The sequence below is a fragment of the Ostrinia furnacalis genome, unplaced genomic scaffold (genome assembly GCF_004193835.3).
Source record: "Ostrinia furnacalis isolate ACB-3 unplaced genomic scaffold, ASM419383v2 OfSCF6287, whole genome shotgun sequence".
Classification (NCBI taxonomy): domain Eukaryota; kingdom Metazoa; phylum Arthropoda; class Insecta; order Lepidoptera; family Crambidae; genus Ostrinia; species Ostrinia furnacalis.
Window position 1 is genome coordinate 485,327 of NW_021136526.1, and position 18,491 is coordinate 503,817.

At 39.3% G+C, this 18,491-nt stretch overlaps 2 protein-coding genes across 2 annotated transcripts in view; both read left to right on the forward strand.

The window, feature by feature from the left end:
- The first annotated feature begins 1,053 nt into the window (after positions 1-1,053).
- The window catches only part of LOC114362208 (metabotropic glutamate receptor 3-like), a 37,245-nt gene continuing 19,807 nt past the window's right edge, over positions 1,054-18,491 (forward strand). Inside the window, exons 1-6 of the mRNA XM_028317505.1 lie at positions 1,054-1,166; positions 1,336-1,470; positions 1,640-1,774; positions 2,225-2,691; positions 8,304-8,446; positions 8,863-9,033. Coding sequence (XP_028173306.1) covers positions 1,054-1,166; positions 1,336-1,470; positions 1,640-1,774; positions 2,225-2,691; positions 8,304-8,446; positions 8,863-9,033 — 1,164 coding nt within the window. The remainder of the gene's footprint in view (positions 1,167-1,335; positions 1,471-1,639; positions 1,775-2,224; positions 2,692-8,303; positions 8,447-8,862; positions 9,034-18,491) is intronic.
- LOC114362207 (uncharacterized) lies at positions 10,865-17,253 on the forward strand. Its single transcript, XM_028317504.1, has 3 exons — positions 10,865-11,118; positions 11,194-11,297; positions 15,929-17,253. The coding sequence occupies exon 3, from the start codon at positions 16,099-16,101 to the stop codon at positions 17,068-17,070; it is 972 nt and encodes a 323-aa protein (XP_028173305.1). The 5' UTR covers positions 10,865-11,118; positions 11,194-11,297; positions 15,929-16,098; the 3' UTR covers positions 17,071-17,253.

An 18,491-nucleotide genomic window follows, 5' to 3' on the forward strand; every position in this document is an offset into this window, starting at 1 on the left:
ATCGTCTTGCGGAGTAATCTTCTGTACCTGTACTATTACTTATTCTGTGCTAGCGTGTAGGTACGCGTGTACTCACAGGCGCGTGGCGGCCCCGACTGATTTGCAACTCGGAGTTTGTCGCGCGCTGTTATTTATTTATTTATTAATTATACCTCTAGATGCAAAACAACAACAAACAATAGTGACCGAGTTTCTTGCGCTGCTTTTTCTCAGCACTGGCCCATTTATTGTCCCAAAGCAGTGGTAGGGTTATTACTGGGACGTGTAAAAGTGATTTTTGAAAGCCTAATTGCAAAAATAAAATGAGCTTCTTAAGTTTATTGCTGCGTCAGCTAGTAAAATACAAAATTTTCACTGTGAGGTACAGCCTTTTGTCTAGCAGTAGACATCATTTGGATGTAAAGCAACGAGCATTTCCATAACGTTTAATTAACCACTCTGATGTGAAAGTTCATCAGATCGATAGCTTGTTGTTTAATTCAACCCGGTCCCCCGGCAATTGAATGAAAGACAATGGGCTGTGGGTTTACAATGTGAAAGTGTTGCCCGCAGCGTTCAGTGTTTTCACTCTCGAACTCATATAAGTTCGACAGGCCATTAAAGTTAATAAACGTTTTAATGTAAAATACCTTATCCCTCTCTTGAAGCGTCGTATAAGATTTTTCTGGAACTTACCTGTAACAAAAACATGTTTCAATGAGATAAAAATAACAAGTCTACAATATTTTAAATTTCTCAATATCAGAGAGCAAAGTAATTAGAACGGAAATTGTGATCTGGATAAGATTGAGTTACACAAAATGTTTATAAATTATATTATTGAGATTGACGTGTTCGTTCTTGATCTTTTTATTTAACAAAACATTTAACATTTTAGAACCTTATGAAGAAGAAAAATTAATAATGTAGTTTTATTATAATTGAGACGTAAACTCTTATCGCTTGAAAGAAAAAATCTGTAACGAAATATCTCCTTGTTCCAGATTAAAATGACCGTGCGCTCAACGACATGGAGCAAGCATTCGTCGAAGATGGCATGAGACATCGTCCAGCATGCCCGGCTCTGTCTGGCTCGCTGCCGCCATGCTGCTGCTCACCGCCCCGTCAGAGCTGAGGCCCGACCACCGAGCCTTCGAGCACACTCCTATCCTGAGACACCACCACAGGTGAGACACGATCCCAGGTGGCGTGAGACATCGTCCAGCAAGCCCGGCTCTGTCTGGCTCGCTGCCGCCATGCTGCTGCTCACCGCCCCGTCAGAGCTGAGGCCCGACCACCGAGCCTTCGAGCACACTCCTATCCTGAGACACCACCACAGGTGAGACACGATCCCAGGTGGCGTGAGACATCGTCCAGCAAGCCCGGCTCTGTCTGGCTCGCTGCCGCCATGCTGCTGCTCACCGCCCCGTCAGAGCTGAGGCCCGACCACCGAGCCTTCGAGCACACTCCTATCCTGAGACACCACCACAGGTGAGACACGATCCAAGGTGGCGTGAGACATCGTCCAGCAAGCCCGGCTCTGTCTGGCTCGCTGCCGCCATGCTGCTGCTCACCGCCCCGTCAGAGCTGAGGCCCGACCACCGAGCCTTCGAGCACACTCCTATCCTGAGACACCACCACAGGTGAGACACGATCCCAGGTGGCGTGAGACATCGTCCAGCAAGCCCGGCTCTGTCTGGCTCGCTGCCGCCATGCTGCTGCTCACCGCCCCGTCAGAGCTGAGGCCCGACCACCGAGCCTTCGAGCACACTCCTATCCTGAGACACCACCACAGGTGAGACACCATCCAAGGTGGCGTGAGTCAACGTTGAGAAAACCCTTGAAATCCAAAAAGGAGGAAGTCATCGTCCAGCTTTGTTTGACTCTATAAGAGCTAAGGTCCAACCACCAACCTCTTTACTAAATAACCCATGAGAATTTGACGATAGTTTCCCTTTACTCGTACCTACTTAGAAGCCGGACATCCTTAGATAAAAACCTTGACTTTAATTTACCTTGAATTTAACTTTATGCGGCTTATGCCCGTTTTCACCATCAATCACTAACTTATAAGTGTTACCATAGGGTAACACATAACAAATGTATGTTTTCTTAAGGGTCACTTAAAAATTAGGGATTGATGGTGAAAACAGGCATTAATACCAAAAGATATAGCTATTCCCTATAGCTTTCTAGTCTGAACAGCATTCTTAGATCAGATAAATGATTTTTACATTGTCCACAGGCACAAGCACAAACACGCTCAAGTTATACCCGAATTCGACCCCCTAGACGAGACACCCTTCTTCGACCCTATCTCCAGTTTCAAAGACATTAGCTTCGTAGAGAAAGATTTGATACACAACGATTTGTTCAACGAAAAGACGGATTGGGTGAACATGTCGAACGACCAAGTGGGAGAGCTGAAGGACAAGAAACACCACCCCCATTGGCCCATCAAGAGAGAGGCGGTCATAGAAGGTGACCTGGTGCTAGGTGGTCTGATGATGGTGCATGAGAGATCTGACAGCATGACGTGTGGGCCGGTCATGCCCCAGGGAGGAGTTCAAGCGTTGGAGACCATGCTTTACACCTTGGATATCATAAACAATGACCTGAAGTTGGTGCCGGGAGTGACGCTTGGCGCTCATGTTTTAGATGACTGTGATAAAGATACTTATGGATTGGAGATGGCTGTTGATTTTATCAAAGGTAAGTTTTATATACATTTATAGAGTCAATTTTTCAATCATCCAATAACTTTTATCTGAAGAATGAAATTGACGTTCCTAATTGACATCTTTTCCAAAAACTATTCTACCATAAAAGTATTCTAAAGATTGGAAAGTTTGCTATGTCAAATTATCTTTGATCTTGGCATACGGATTGATAATGTTGAGTAGCAACGACAAATAAATTGAAATAGATGAGACCTAGGACACGACATTACTAGGCTACCTTTTGACGTAAAATAAATCCTAATTTTATTCCTTAGTTCCATCCAACAAACATTTGTTGGATGGAACATTTTTTTATGTTAAGGGTGATAAACATTTTCTTTAACGACAAACCGACATTAACTATCTACAATGAAATGAAAATAAAAAGCGAGTAAATAAGAAGCAGAATTTACGAATAGTACCTAGTAATTATATTTGAGAAAAGTAAAAATATTTACCAATTTAGATAGCTATCAAATCTAAAAGATTGAATGATTTCGTCTTTTCTTTTATTTTGCCACGTAAATACTGCTTATTTCAGTCTCAGATGTTATGAAAGAGATATTCTATTCCATAATTGACGGTACTTTGTGAACTATAATGTTCACGAAATACCGTCGATAAATACGATTGGCACGCAACAGACATAATTTGCTCTAGTTTTGGTAAAATATGTTAAATCTTTTATTTTTCGATTGTTCATCTACTAAAACATTAATGATTGTTTTTATTTACTTTTTATTATAGTTGTTATTGTTTAATGTGCTGTGCCAATAAAGTTCTTTCTATTTCTTGTTCCATAGTTGAAATAATGGTTAAATGACCTTATCACAGTATTTTCTTCTAACTACATTTAGGTACATTAAACGAAAATAAATGTTGTTTATTCGATCAAAAACATCAATCATCCTCACAATGATTTATTGATCACATAAATGTTTGATTGTTACCAATTTACCCGTCAAAACTCTGATTTTAATTTTACATTTGAATACAGTTGACTAATCAAATAAATTATATTAATTTCGTCTTAATTATCATTTTGTTACAAACCCAGTGAACATTTTTACAACCGAACAAGCGCAGAATCAGTGAGTTTTGATTGTATGGTGATTGTCTCGAGGCCTGTGTTCAGCAGTTGACGTCCTGTGGCTGAAATTATGATGATGAGGCATTTTATCGATTTACTAACAGTAAGACAACCCAGGACCGAGCCGCCTGGAGACGCATGACGCGGAGGGCCGACCCCAAATAAAATGGGAATGGGCCAGGCAAAGTAGTAGTGATCAGTCAGACCCTAGTCAAAAAGATGGATGACTAAATGGTATTATTGACACAATAAGTAAAATAAATTAGGGGAGAGTTCGGTATATTGTACCGCCGGGTAAATTGTACCACCCTTATATTTCGTAAAGTATTTATTGAATGTCTGTAATTGCAACACTCAGCGATACACAACTAAATTCAATTAATATCGGCCATGTGGTTTTTGCCGTGACAACAAACACGTGTGTTTTATTTTGAAAATTATTTTTTCATTGTTTTCAAGTAACTTTTGACAAGGCATGTTTAGTTTGTAATTTTGTTAAATTTAATCACAGGGTGTTTCTAATATATTATTTATAAGCGTAAATTAGTGTGGATTACAATTATTTGAAACATTTTTCGGTATTTTTAAGCTATATTTTTTACCGATTTTTTAAAAGCACTATCACCTAGTCGGCTAAATTGTACCACATCAAGTTGTATGGAACTTTACCAAAGGATTTTGATTTTTTTTTTAATAAATCATATTTTGAAGTTATAATAGCGTAGCTATGTTTGACTAACAATAAATAAAAGCAAAATACTGGCAAAGTAGATTAGGTACAAGTGTGCGTTACGATAATTGGAATTACAAAACTTGTACTCAAAATCGTGATAACGTTTAAAACAATATCGATTGTCTATGTTATTAACTACTGTTCCTTTTCGTTTCCTAATTTGTTAAGAATGTATCGTATAATATTTTGCCATAGTTTTTTTATAGGCTTGAAATTTATTGAAATTCAATTTAGTAACCCTGTGGTACAAATTATCGAACCGGTTGGCTAAATTGGACCGAAGCTCTGAGCTCGTATTTTGTTGATTTGTGCTAAATATACAACAATCATGTTCATTAATACTTATGAAATACTAAGTTGAATAATGTATCTTTTATTATATACCATGGACATGAGCAAAAACAAAAGAAAACTATGTGTAAAATGGGATTGAAAAAAACTGGTTCAAATTAGCGGACTCTCCCTTAATATACAGGTACTGACATATGACGGAAACAAGATGTCGACTTTGAAATGCTTCCTCCATACGAATGAATAAATTATAATGTTGGGGAAGGGGAAGCACGAGTAAGTAGACATAATAAATACGGGGTACGTGTTGTGTGTAGGTGTAGCTACAAAGATAATAAAATAGGTGTGTTCAACGAGAAGACTGTTGTCTAACGCCCGTTTCCTGTATTCAATCCGAGTAAAAATCCGGATTGCAACTGCTAAATTTGAATCTGTTTTCAAACAAATATGCATATTTTTTTATGCGGTTACACTTAATTATTGTTTAAATAGTCTTATAAACAATATGAAAATGCAAAAACATAGGAAACGGTAGATATTTTGACCAAAAACATATTGAAATTTGAAAGTTGACGGACGGATTTGGATTAGGATTGAATATAGAAAACCAGCATTAGTCTGATCAAAAACAAACCATAAATCAAAAACAATAGCTAATTCCTGATTACGGCAAACATAATAATTTCTAGTAATTTCAATGGAAGACTACCAAAGTTCTCTTTCACACATCAACAACCAAACTCCGTGGGACAAACAGACTAATCAACAAACAATACAAAAGATTAATTCCAAGAATTTGCGGAAATCTATGCGAAAACTTTGACCACTACTACCTCAGTTAGTAACACTTTAAAGTTAAGAACTAACGAGGATTTTAAACTTTAGAAACTTCGAGTTCCACCACTTCGAACAAGACCATTGTAATTTACGTTGTGACCATTCTATCGTTTTTCAATTAGCAAAAGAATTAACAGTAATTACAGACTCACTCGAAGTAAAGTGAGCAAATTGAAAGGCAAAGTTGGAATTGCTATAAAACAATTACTTAACGCTGTGAACAAAATTAGGATGGTCACACTTCAATTAACACGAGCCTCTTCGGAATTTCACTTGTGAGTAAACCCTCTTTCATTTGACTAAATAGACGTCCACTTAGCGCCATCTTGGTGGAGTCACTTTGGTGTGTGAAGTTGCTTTGTAGTATTTTAAGGACAGAGTAATTTGGCAAACGAGGAATATGCTAAGTATGTAAGGTATAGGCTCTCAGGCAATATTTATTTAAGAGACCATGACTCATTTATGATATTAAATGTTTCGAACTTCAAAGAAAAGTAACCTTCCTGAACAATTAATGCCTCTCTGCCTGGTTAGATCAAATGAAGAATTGGTGGAACAGGATGTATATGTATAGTTTTACAGCTTTTGCATTTGAAAAATATTTACAAAATTCACACTGTTTCTCAATTATTTATTGACTTATTTTCTTCTTAACTATTGCTGCGGCAATAAGCACACACCAGTGAACCATGTTACGTAGAGTACACAGATTGTCATATTGAAAGCATTCGTGATGAATAAAATCTACCTAAGTAAATTACCGCGATTGTGACAAAAATCAGGTATTTTTGTCACAATCGCGGTATATTTGATAAATATATATCCTACTCTATTTATCTCACAAAACAGAAAAAATAAGTTCGTACAAAAGAAATTAAATGTTATTTTTCGTCCCACATTGTATTTAATTTTGTAGATCTTTTTAAGATGCTCGATTTTCCGCTGACTTGTTCCGTTATATTTAATTTGACGTTTTATTTAGAACTTAATCCGCATTACGAGTATTTTTTGTCCTTCTTATTTGTAAGTTGATTTCATTACTTGTTGCTATTTTTATTTTATTTGTGAATGTGATTCTAAGAACACAACTTATTGCTAGACGTTTGAGGGTTGCTTATTATTTTTGGGAAAAGATAATCTAATTGGAAACCTGTATTTTAATTAATTGTTTGCTAGAATAATTTGTTTCGGATAAATAACAGACTTCTGAAGAGTGTTATTAAAAGTCTTCGGTTTCTAATAATTTTTAAAACTTGTTGTTTTAATATAATTCAAATTGATACAGAAAAGTTTGGATCGGTAAATTGAAAAAAGATATTTTCCTTCATACATTTCTGTATTACAGCTTTCCCAGATTGGATTACATTTTTAATAGCATCCTGATCTGAACTGACGTAACAGATAACCCGGAAGATATCTTGACATCTTATCTCAGAACATATTTATTGGCTTTTCGTAACTTTAATTTTTCTTATTTATTCTTTCTCTTTACCAACCTCATTTAGTTTACTAGGTCTCAGTTGTGAAACATAATCAGTTTGGACCTCAATACAACGGTAATCTCAGTACCTACATTTCTTCCAAGACTTATTGGGGTCGCGAGGATCAGTACCACGGTACCCAACATCTTGGAATTAGTTATTTCTATAATTACCAACGTAGGCGTACATTCTTTGTGTCACGGCCTAATCCTGAGTCCTTTAATGATAGATCTCGCAATTGGGGCCTTATTATTGGCGTTTCTTGGTAAATATTCTTGTACTCGTGCTCCTTGTTTAGGTATATTAAGGCTCTACATTTGTATTGTCGTATGACCCATTAGTTAGTTAGTTATTTTTGCAGGGCAATCGAATGAAGAAAGAAAGAAAAATATGTTTATTTAGTCCGAACATCCTTAAGACTACCTACAACAACATAATTACTTACTTATGTAGTTAATTGAACTAAAATGGCAGCCACTCACCATGTGCTATGCCCTAGGTCAGGACCTAGAGCATAACGCTGGTATTCTGTGGCAACCATATTAAGTGGATAGACACTAATATTTAAGTTTTACACAAAAAATAACACAGTGCTCTTCAAGTGTGTGTTGCGTGTGTAATGTATGTATATGCATGCGTGTATTAGTATTATTAATCCTACCTAGATCATGTAAAAAACCAGATTGACCACAGCCCTACGTATTACTTAGCCTCATGATTGGGCTATTGTGCGCGATATCCGGGGTATGAAGGTATATGACCCATTATTCTTTCTTCCATTCGTAATTACATGTTTAATGTTACTGACGGGATTCCTACCATGTACCTTAATTTTGAGTTTCCGATATTTCGGCACTGTTGCAAGCGCCATGGTCACGGAGTAACTGAAGAAAGCAATCCCGTCAGTAATAATAATTATGATAGTGACCATGCAAGTTTAAAACAATATATTGTATTATATTAACCGGCAGACAGTGGTGACTGAGTTTGTTGCGGCGCTTCTTCTCAGCACTTGCCAAATGTTGGTCTCGAAGCGCTGGTAGGGTAAAAAGATTATGAGACATGTAGAGGCTCCTTAAGAGCAAAATGACGATTTGTAAGAACTATTTATTAGTCTAAACAAATAAAGAAATTTTGACTTTGACTTTGACTTCCATGTTGTATGTCGGCAGGTTCCATAAGCAACATCGACGACGCGGAGTACGCGTGCAACGCGACGGCGGTGCGCAAGGTGATCTCGGGCGTGGTGGGCGCCGCGTCCAGCGTCACCTCCGTGCAGGTCGCCAACCTGCTGCGCCTCTTCAAGATCCCGCAGGTGCGCGCAACCTTTTGTTGGAACGCCTCTACATGACGCGGAGTTGGTGATCTTCAAGCCACTTTCACGCTAAATGGCTAAGCGCTTTAGAGATCTGTTAATACATAGGTATTGTTGGCCAAATCCTTCCTTTTGCCTCTAATGCACAAGAGAGGGTTCATCTTCCTGCAGTAGACACGAAATGACCTGGTGATGTTGATGGTGAAATGGCAGTGCGATCAAGTAGAACGACGCAAAAAAATGTAAATTCCTGCCAGTTCCTTACTATGGGCATGTATACCTCAGGTGTAGGTAGTAGGTACCTACCCATTGACTACAGAAAACTTATGTTCCCGTGCAACCTTGGACGAACCACCGTGCAACATTATCTGTCTTTGGTATCATTTCCCACAATCAATGACTTTTTTATTACTCAGGTGTCATTCTTCTCAACATCTCCCGAGCTGTCCAACAAGGCCCGGTTCGAGTACTTCACGAGGACGATACCTTCGGACCTGCACCAAGTGCGGGCGATGGTGGAGATCGTGAAGAAATTAGGGTGGAGCTACGTCTCCATCATCTATGAAGAGTCCAGCTATGGGATAAAGGTATTTAAAACTATAACTTCATAATATTAGGGACAGATTTCTCGTATTATCTAACTAAAATGAAGAAATTGAATGCAAATGATCAGAGAATAAAGTGGTGAATAAGACTCTTATGGATAACAGTAATGATAATAAAAGAAGAAGCATGTAGCTACCTAAATTAAAACGTGCTCATAAACGTAAATTTTGAACATAAAAAATCTTTTGCTTTTAAATCGATGTACTCGTAACTTATTTATTTTTCAGTCCTCTAAAGAAGGCTTTCAAGTACAACAAAAGTAAAAAAATTAAATGACCCAAACCATCACATTTGTGTAAATAATTTTATTCGTATCTATATTGTTAAAAGCGAAAGGTCACTGACTGACTCATTCATCACAAAATCCTAGAATCTACAAGTGCTAGGAGTCTTTAATTTTGCTTGGGGGTTCCTTTTAGAACGTGTAGGTGCTAAGACGGGACACTAGGACGGGATTTTGCAAAATTCAACCACTAGAGGGTAAAACAGGGTCCACGCGTACGAAGTCGCGGGCGGCCGCTAGATTCCATAAACCTATCATAGTGTGTGTAACTTGCAAGCAAGCAAATCAGCTTCATTATGACAGTGAAATATCAAATTCCAAACTGATGAGGAATGTTCTCGATCAGAGCCCGCGAACGTTCGATTGCATTCCCATCGATCGCGGGATTTGGCAATCAGTTGTAATGAAACCATTTGATCCGCCGAATTAACGAACAATCCAGGGCCGTATTTAAGGACCGGGCCCTAGGAAGCGTCAATGAATAAATCTTCTGTAGAAAAAATACTTTAAAGGAAAACTTTGCAAAAAGCTTTTTTTGTCTGCCATTGCTTCAAGATATATCTTATGAAGGAATGAATACGCAGAATCATTTTCTCGCTTTCAAAAATAGTTCATGGTCTTACAAAGACACTTTTATTGATAGGCTTGACCTGACAGCAAATAAAACCATCGCAAGACAATAAATAAACTACATACAGTCACTACAACTACTAAATTGTCAAAAACCCTCAACTGACTTACTACATAAAGTTCTAGTAATACCCGTGTAGGAAGAAGCATTGTCCAAAATAATCCCAACCAAAGATCCAATAAATGAACATCTTTCTCAAAACAATAACAAACCACTGGTATTTTAACAGATTAGTATTGCGATTCTATCCAAGGGCCCGGGGTTCACCCCACCTGTAAATTACGGCCCTGTCCCGTTCCAGCCAGACATCCCAATTGAAATTAGCGGTCAGAATGTAATAGCGGCCACCATAATACCTATCCAGTTTTCTAATGAAATTCTCGCCGCACCCTAATACAAACTCTGCCCGATCGATACAAGACTCAACATCGCCCAGCAGATGATCCCTGGTAAATATTCATGGAATCAGTTGCATAATCTGTTTTATTATCTAATTTACCATGAATATATGAATTTAAATCACAGTTAACGCGAATAGAGTAAGCTCATAGAAGATTCATTGATTTATTTTAACATTTTGCGATTTTGGTCAAATACCTGCCTTGTTATGCATAAAAAACATTGTTATCTATTTACATATTTATTACTAACTTTCCGATGTTTTAGGAAAATATAATGTACCTATATTATATTGTTTGGACACCCACAGCGCCATCTACGCAACTCATCATGAGAACTGGCGGCCATATACCTTCTCCCTGCTACAATTTCTTCGCTCAACGTCTTAACGCTCGAGGCCAACAACCAATCAGGAACGTTCCTCGTCCGCGATCAATTTTGCGCACCAATCCGCGGGTGCTAGCATTGTATAATTTAAAGCAAACGAAAATTTACTATTACTATTGTCACTCTTCATTTCTATCCACGGAATTACACACCAATTCTGAAAATCAAGGAGTTTCTTTTCAAAAATCCTGCAGTGCCAAGGCTATTCTGGTACATTTGGTCCTTCGAGCCGGATACAACAAGCGAGCGACCTATCCGAGCTGCATATTCACCGGAAAACGCAAGATATCACAATATCAACCGGCGAAGCTATCTTCAAGTCACGTCTACGTATTGGACACCAGGACTTCAGGAGATGCAAAATCGGTACGGCCAGCCATTCGCAATATCCAAAAACCCTTGGTTTTCACTTGTGTAATACTGTGCATTTGCTAATTTCAGTACTTACCTACCTACGTACGCGCATCAAGTGTGTCGAGTGTTCAACAGCAGAGTGTCGTTGCTAATACCTGCTGCTTTCGCAGATCACTACGAACACTAAAACTGTAAGTACTCCTGCTTTTCACTAACTTACCAAAATGAGCAAAGAAAGTGAGGTGAGGGCACGTTCAAAGTCCCCTTGTAGTCTAACGGTCGATGGTATCCCATTCGAACAATCTAGTTTGCTAAGCAGCTTAAATAAAAAACGTGGAATAGTTAAAAGTAGGCTGACTAGATTCTCTAATTACCTAGATAGCATTAAAAGTAATGTGTTGTCTGAGAAATTACGTGCCGACTTGGCACTTCGCGTACAAGGTGCCAAGGGCCTGTACGCTGAGTTTAGTGATCTCCAAACTAAAATAGAGGAAATTGTGTCAGAAAGCGAAATAGATAGCCAATTATCTCAACGCGATTCATTTGAAGATTGCTACTATGACGTCCTAGCTCGGGCTGAATGTATGTTGGGCAGTGATCTGGTTGCTACAAGTTCTAAGTGTAGGAATAAAGTACAGGAATCGGTCAAATTACCTACCATTTCCATGCCAACCTTTGACGGTTCATACGAGCATTGGCTAGAATTCAGAGACACATTTTTATCTCTTGTGCATAATTCTAATGAGATTAGTAATATTCAAAAGTTTCACTATCTAAAATCATCACTAAAAAGCAGCGCAGCACAAGTGATTGAATCATTAGAGTTTTCCGCTGACAATTATTTAGTTGCATGGGAGTTATTGCTTAACCGTTACAATAATTCAAATTTATTGGTTAACAATCACATCAAGGCTTTATTTTCAATTCAAACGCTCACCAAGGAGTCACCTACATCCATTAGACACCTCATAGACACTATTTTAAAGAACCTACGTGCTTTAAAAATATTAGGCGAGCCCACTGATTCATGGGACACTTTAATTATTTATATTGTTGTCTCTAAATTGGATCAAACCACAGAACGCGAATGGGAACAATATAAATATAGTAATTTAATTGAAAATCGTGGCGACTCCAAGGTAGCTTTGAAAATAAATGATTTACTTCAATTTCTAAAGCACAGAGCAGATATGTTGGAAACTTTATCTAGTTCACACTGCAAAGGTAGCCAAAATAATTTAAATAAAAAACAAACAGCTACGCATGAACGTACTAAAGTGCATTGCAATGTTTCCAACAACAAGTCACAAAAGCCATCAAGTTGTGTGATGTGCAACGGTAAGCACCCACTTTATTCTTGTCAAAGGTTTTTAGATTCTGATTTACACACAAAGCTTAAACTTATTGATAATCACAAACTTTGCAAAAACTGCTTGCGTTCTGGTCATACGGTGAGCGATTGTAAGTTTGGGTCGTGTAGAAAATGCAACAAAAAACATAACTCCCTCATACATAGTGACGAACAAGGCACAAGTCCCGGCATGACCTTACTCTCAGCTAGTGCACTGACGACTGAATCGGATTGCCCGAGCGCATCCTGCGCATTGCCCAGCGCACAAACATCTGCATTCATTGCGCCGCGGCCGCCGCCGCCGGTCGCAGGCTCGCCCGATACGGCCGCTACGCACAATACAAACGAATGTGTTTACAACGCGCATTCCAACACACATGATTTAGACGTGCTACCGGTTTTGTTATCGACTGCACTGGTCGAGATAGCGGATAAACATCGTAACTATCATTTAGTACGCGCACTTCTTGACAACGGAAGTCAACGATGTTTTATCACAAAATCATTATGCGAACGATTAGACATTCCAGTTATACAGTCCACTACAGAAATACGAGGTGTGGGTAATTCTGTGTCACAATCCACGCAAATTTGTGACATCGAAGTAAAATCACGCATCAATACCTACTCCATGCGCATTAAGTGTTTCGTTCTACCGCAAATAACATCAACTTTGCCAGCTGTTAACATACAAAGCGCGCATTTTAGGATTCCTAAACATGTTCAGCTTGCAAATCCTCAATTTTTAGAATCGCAAGATATCGATTTATTAATAGGCGCAGATCGATTCTGGGACCTACTTATTGAAGGTAAAATGCGTTTACCTAACGGCCCGTTCCTCCAAAACACACAGTTAGGTTGGATAGTGTCGGGTTCTTTGAATTTATACGCACACAAAAATAAATCTATTCATTGCAACTTCAGTCAATCTTTAGATACACAACTTCGCCAATTTTGGGAGCTTGAAGAACTACCCAGGCTTCAGAATACGCTTAATGATGACGAGTTAGAGTGTGAAAAATCTTTTGTAAGCAATACTACACGCGATATTGACGGAAGGTTTTGTGTTCACATCCCACTTAAAGAGTCAGCTGATGCCTTGGGCGAGACGTATTCTCAAGCGAAGCGTCAATTTTTATCTCTAGAAAAAAGATTAGATCGTGATCCTAAATACAAACAATTATACGCAGACTTTATACACGAATACATCAATTTAGGCCACATGACACTCGCACAGTCGTATGGGATTCCTCATTTTATCATGCCACATCATGGCGTTTTTCGTGCTCACAGTACCACCACAAAATTACGTGTGGTTTTTAATGCTAGTGCCAAGTCTTCGACTGGAAAGTCATTAAATGACATCCAACTAGTAGGTCCTCCAATACAAGGCGACTTATTTTCCATNACTTAATGATGACGAGTTAGAGTGTGAAAAATCTTTTGTAAGCAATACTACACGCGATATTGACGGAAGGTTTTGTGTTCACATCCCACTTAAAGAGTCAGCTGATGCCTTGGGCGAGACGTATTCTCAAGCGAAGCGTCAATTTTTATCGTTAGAAAAAAGATTCGATCGTGATCCTAAATACAAACAATCATACGCGACATTTCTACACGAACCCGAAATTATACTGAGCTCGGCTTCAGGATGTGACCAGTCTGACATCCCTGAACAAGCACTCACAGAAGTCAAACGTGAAGCAGTACATTCTTTTATAGCGGAACAACAATCCGGTACTTCACTATTNTTTTCCATTTTATTACGATTTCGGCAATACAAATACACAGCCTGCGCCGACATAGAAAAAATGTATAGACAAGTAAGTGTTGCGCCGGAACAAAGGGACCTACAGCTGATACTGTGGCGTGATGACTCATCGCAGCCTATAGACGTTTATCGCTTAAATACAGTTACGTATGGGACAGCCTCCGCGCCCTTTCTCAGTTGTCGTTGTTTAAAGCAGTTAGCTGCTGACTGTACTGACTGTGACGTCAAACGAGTGTTAACCGAGGATTTCTATGTCGACGATATGATCACGGGCCATGATGATAAAACTCAGTTGTTAGAAATATGTAAAAATACAGCTAACACACTCGAGTCTGGATGTTTTCCATTACGCAAATGGATATTTAATTTTGATCACGAATTTGATAAATCAGTTCCTCACTATTCTAAAGAGTTAGCATTAGGGGAAAATAGTCAATGCAAAACACTAGGTCTTGGTTGGCATCCCTCGTCAGATAACTTTAATTTCACTAGTAAGTTTGAAAACAAACCGATGCCGTTAACCAAACGCATAATTTTGTCCACCGTGTCGCAAATATTCGACCCACTAGGCATTCTGAGCCCTGCTGTAATCATAGGGAAGGTGTTATTGCAAAAATTATGGTTGTTGAAATTGGGATGGGACGATCCCGTTCCTAGTGACATTACAAAAATCTGGGACCGGTTTGTCAACGATCTGTCTATTTTAAACAACATAGTTGTACCGCGACATGTCATGGGACCATACCCAACTAGGATTGAGCTTCACATTTTCACCGATGCGTCACAAACTGCTTACGGTACATGCATCTACATACGCACAGTAAGTGACACTCAGATAGTGACAGTGAGGTTGTTGTGCTCTAAAGGCAAGGTCGCGCCCTTAAAACCGGTCAGCATCCCTAGATTAGAACTATGCGGAGCGTTATTGGGTGCTCGACTTTATGACAAGGTTCGCGATGCACTTCGGTGTCACTTTGACCGCGTTGTTTTTTGGACTGACTCAACCATAGTGTTGGGATGGTTACGTATGGCCCCCAACCTACTAAAAACTTTTGTTCAGAACAGAACTTCTGAAATTCACGAACTCAGTAAAGAGCTCCCGTGGTACCATGTCAGTGGAAAGAATAACCCTGCTGACCTCGTATCGCGTGGTGTTAGTTTAGCTGACCTTTCGAATTCGTCACTATGGTGGAATGGACCAACATTTCTACACGAACCCGAAATTATGCTGAGCTCGGCTTCAGGGTGTGACCAGTCTGACATCCCTGAACAAGCACTCACAGAAGTCAAACGTGAAGCAGTACATTCTTTTATAGCGGAACAACAATCCGGTACATCACTATTTCCATTTCACAGATTCTCTCAATTCAACCGCATGAGTCGCGCAGCCGCATACGTACTCCGCTTTATTCATAATACGCGAAATAAAAATGACAGAATAATAGGACCGCTCAGTGTGGAAGAGTTGAGAGATGCTGTGAAAACATTAGCTAGACTTTCACAATTAGAATCATTTCCAGCAGAACATAAGCAATTGTTAGAAACAGGAAAACTAAAAAGAAATCATAATTTAGCCAAATTAAATTTATTTATTGATGACGACCAATTAATTCGAGTAGGAGGTCGTCTAGACAATTCTACCAGTTTCGACTTTGATAAAAAACACCCCATGCTAATATCAAGTAAACATGGCTTTTCAGTGCTGCTGTTCCGCCGCGAGCACGCGCAACTGCTGCACGCGGCTCCGCAGGCGCTGCTGTTCGCGCTGCGCGAGCGCTGGTGGCCGGTAAGGGGGCGTGATCTCGCAAAAAAGGTAATACGTCAATGTATTATTTGTACACGCTTAAGAGGTAAAACCGTAAACCCGATTATGGGACACTTACCTATGGAGCGAATCACGCCAACTTACCCGTTCATGCGATGCGGGGTAGACTATGCAGGCCCGGTGCTCGTACTGAATCGCAAAGGCAGAGGTGCTAAAACTGTAAAGTCGTACATTTGTTTGTTTATTTGTTTCGTTACACGCGCGATACACTTGGAACTTGTCAGCGATCTGACATCCGACGCATATTTTCTAGCCCTGAAACGATTTATCTCGCGTCGTGGCAGACCGGAAGTAATCTTTTCAGACAACGGTAGGAATTTTGTAGGTTTGATGAATGAATTTAAGAAATTTTTAACGAATTGCTCATCCGATATTATCGAGTATGCTAGCAGCCAACAGATTAAATTCAAATTCATACCTCCATACTCTCCTCATTTTGGTGGTCTGTGGGAAGCAGGAGTAAAATCTTGCAAATATCACCTTAACCGTGTATTAGGCAACGCGCACCTAAATTTCGAAGAGCTATGCACATTATTAACGCAGGTGGAAGCTGTCCTTAACTCCCGTCCACTGAGTCCCCTATCCACAGATCCGCACGATCTTCAGCCTCTCTCTCCGGCTCACTTCCTGGTTGGTCGTCCGCTCGTTGCACCTGTAAGCGCCGACATGCAAGATACGCCGATGCATCGACTTACTCGATATCAACGTGTTGAACAACTGCGCCAGCATTTTTGGTCACGTTGGACCAAAGAGTACATCTCGGAGATGCAGACGAGGATCAAGTGGAAGGAGAACACGGTCGACTTGCGACCAGACACGCTGGTGATTGTCAAGGATGACAACTTACCTCCACTGAAATGGCAACTGGGACGCGTTAAGAACACGATCCATGGAAAGGATGGCATCGTGAGAGTTGCTGACATCCAAACAACATCCGGAGTCATCAGGCGCGCTGTAACCAAGATCTGTCCTTTACTATGGGATCAGCCAGAGATGGATCCTGCTAGTCTTTCGTAAGCTGGTGCTTCCAAGGCCGGGGGCATGTTTGGACACCCACAGCGCCATCTACGCAACTCATCATGAGAACTGGCGGCCATATACCTTCTCCCTGCTACAATTTCTTCGCTCAACGTCTTAACGCTCGAGACCAACAACCAATCAGGAACGTTCCTCGTCCGCGATCAATTTTGCGCACCAATCCGCGGGTGCTAATATTGTATAATTTAAAACAAACGAAAATTTACTATTATTATTGTCACTCTTCATTTCTATCCACTGGATTACACACCAATACTGAAAATCAAGGAGTTTCTTCCCAAGTAACACAANAAAGGGCTTTTAAAATTGTCATATTACACACACCTGGGCCCGAAGATTGGAAGGGTTAAGTAACCGAGGATTATAATAATACTTAACATACATAATGGGGGATAATCTCACGTTTTGTTCTTAATAAGACTTGTTTTAGCAAAGTGTTATGTAAAGGTACATGCAATAAATATGGATTTAGGAAATTAGGATACTTTTAATACAAACCGTACGTACTCGTGACATAGGGTAAAAGTTTAGGTTATGTTTTAATCAGAGGACATAACTAAATTGAAATTAAAGTTATATTAAACTGGAGATTCGTTCAACTAGTCATTCAGAAAGTAATTATTTAAAAAATGGTATGACTAAAGTTTCTTCCACCACTTCTTATCAGCGCCACCCTATATTTTATCCCAAATTGGTAGTAAAGCCAGTTATATTTGGGACGTGTCTAAGAGCGATGAAAAGGGCCTTACATACTAGTAAACAATTTGAATTCGGTATACCTATTATTAGGTTTGGACTTTGGAGCCTATTTTTTAACCTTCAAGCCCAAGCTTCAAGCTGGTTCAATATAATAAAGTTGTCGCCCAATTTGTTCATGTTCGAATAGTTCATTACGTAGTATACCGTAGTATACCTACCTACAGTCTACACGTATAATAAATATTCCGACCTTCTTACGGATTTTTCCGAAGAAGAAGTCCCAAATTGCGTAACGGGGTATGTCCTCGATTTCCTTTGGCCCGTGATTATATCACATACGATTTGACGTTATCCAAACCAATATTCATTTCTCATTTTCATTCATACAATAGCTTTCGGATACGTACTCGTAATGCTCACGCGTTTGCTTACAAACCCACTTAATTGACGTGGAATTGGTATGCTTGAGAAATTGCCCGCGTATAATTATAGTATTTCATGCATTTTTTTTTTCAGATTCGTGGGTTAAATTTTTTTAAAACAAAAGTAAAAGCAAAATAATTATGTCTTGCGATACCTACTTTTTACACAATTATTGCAGTATAGTGCAAAAAATTCATCAACCGGGTATTTTTTTACAGTCACGTTCAATAAAATTAACAGCTAAATTGAATTATCTAGAAACCAAGGAATCTATTGTT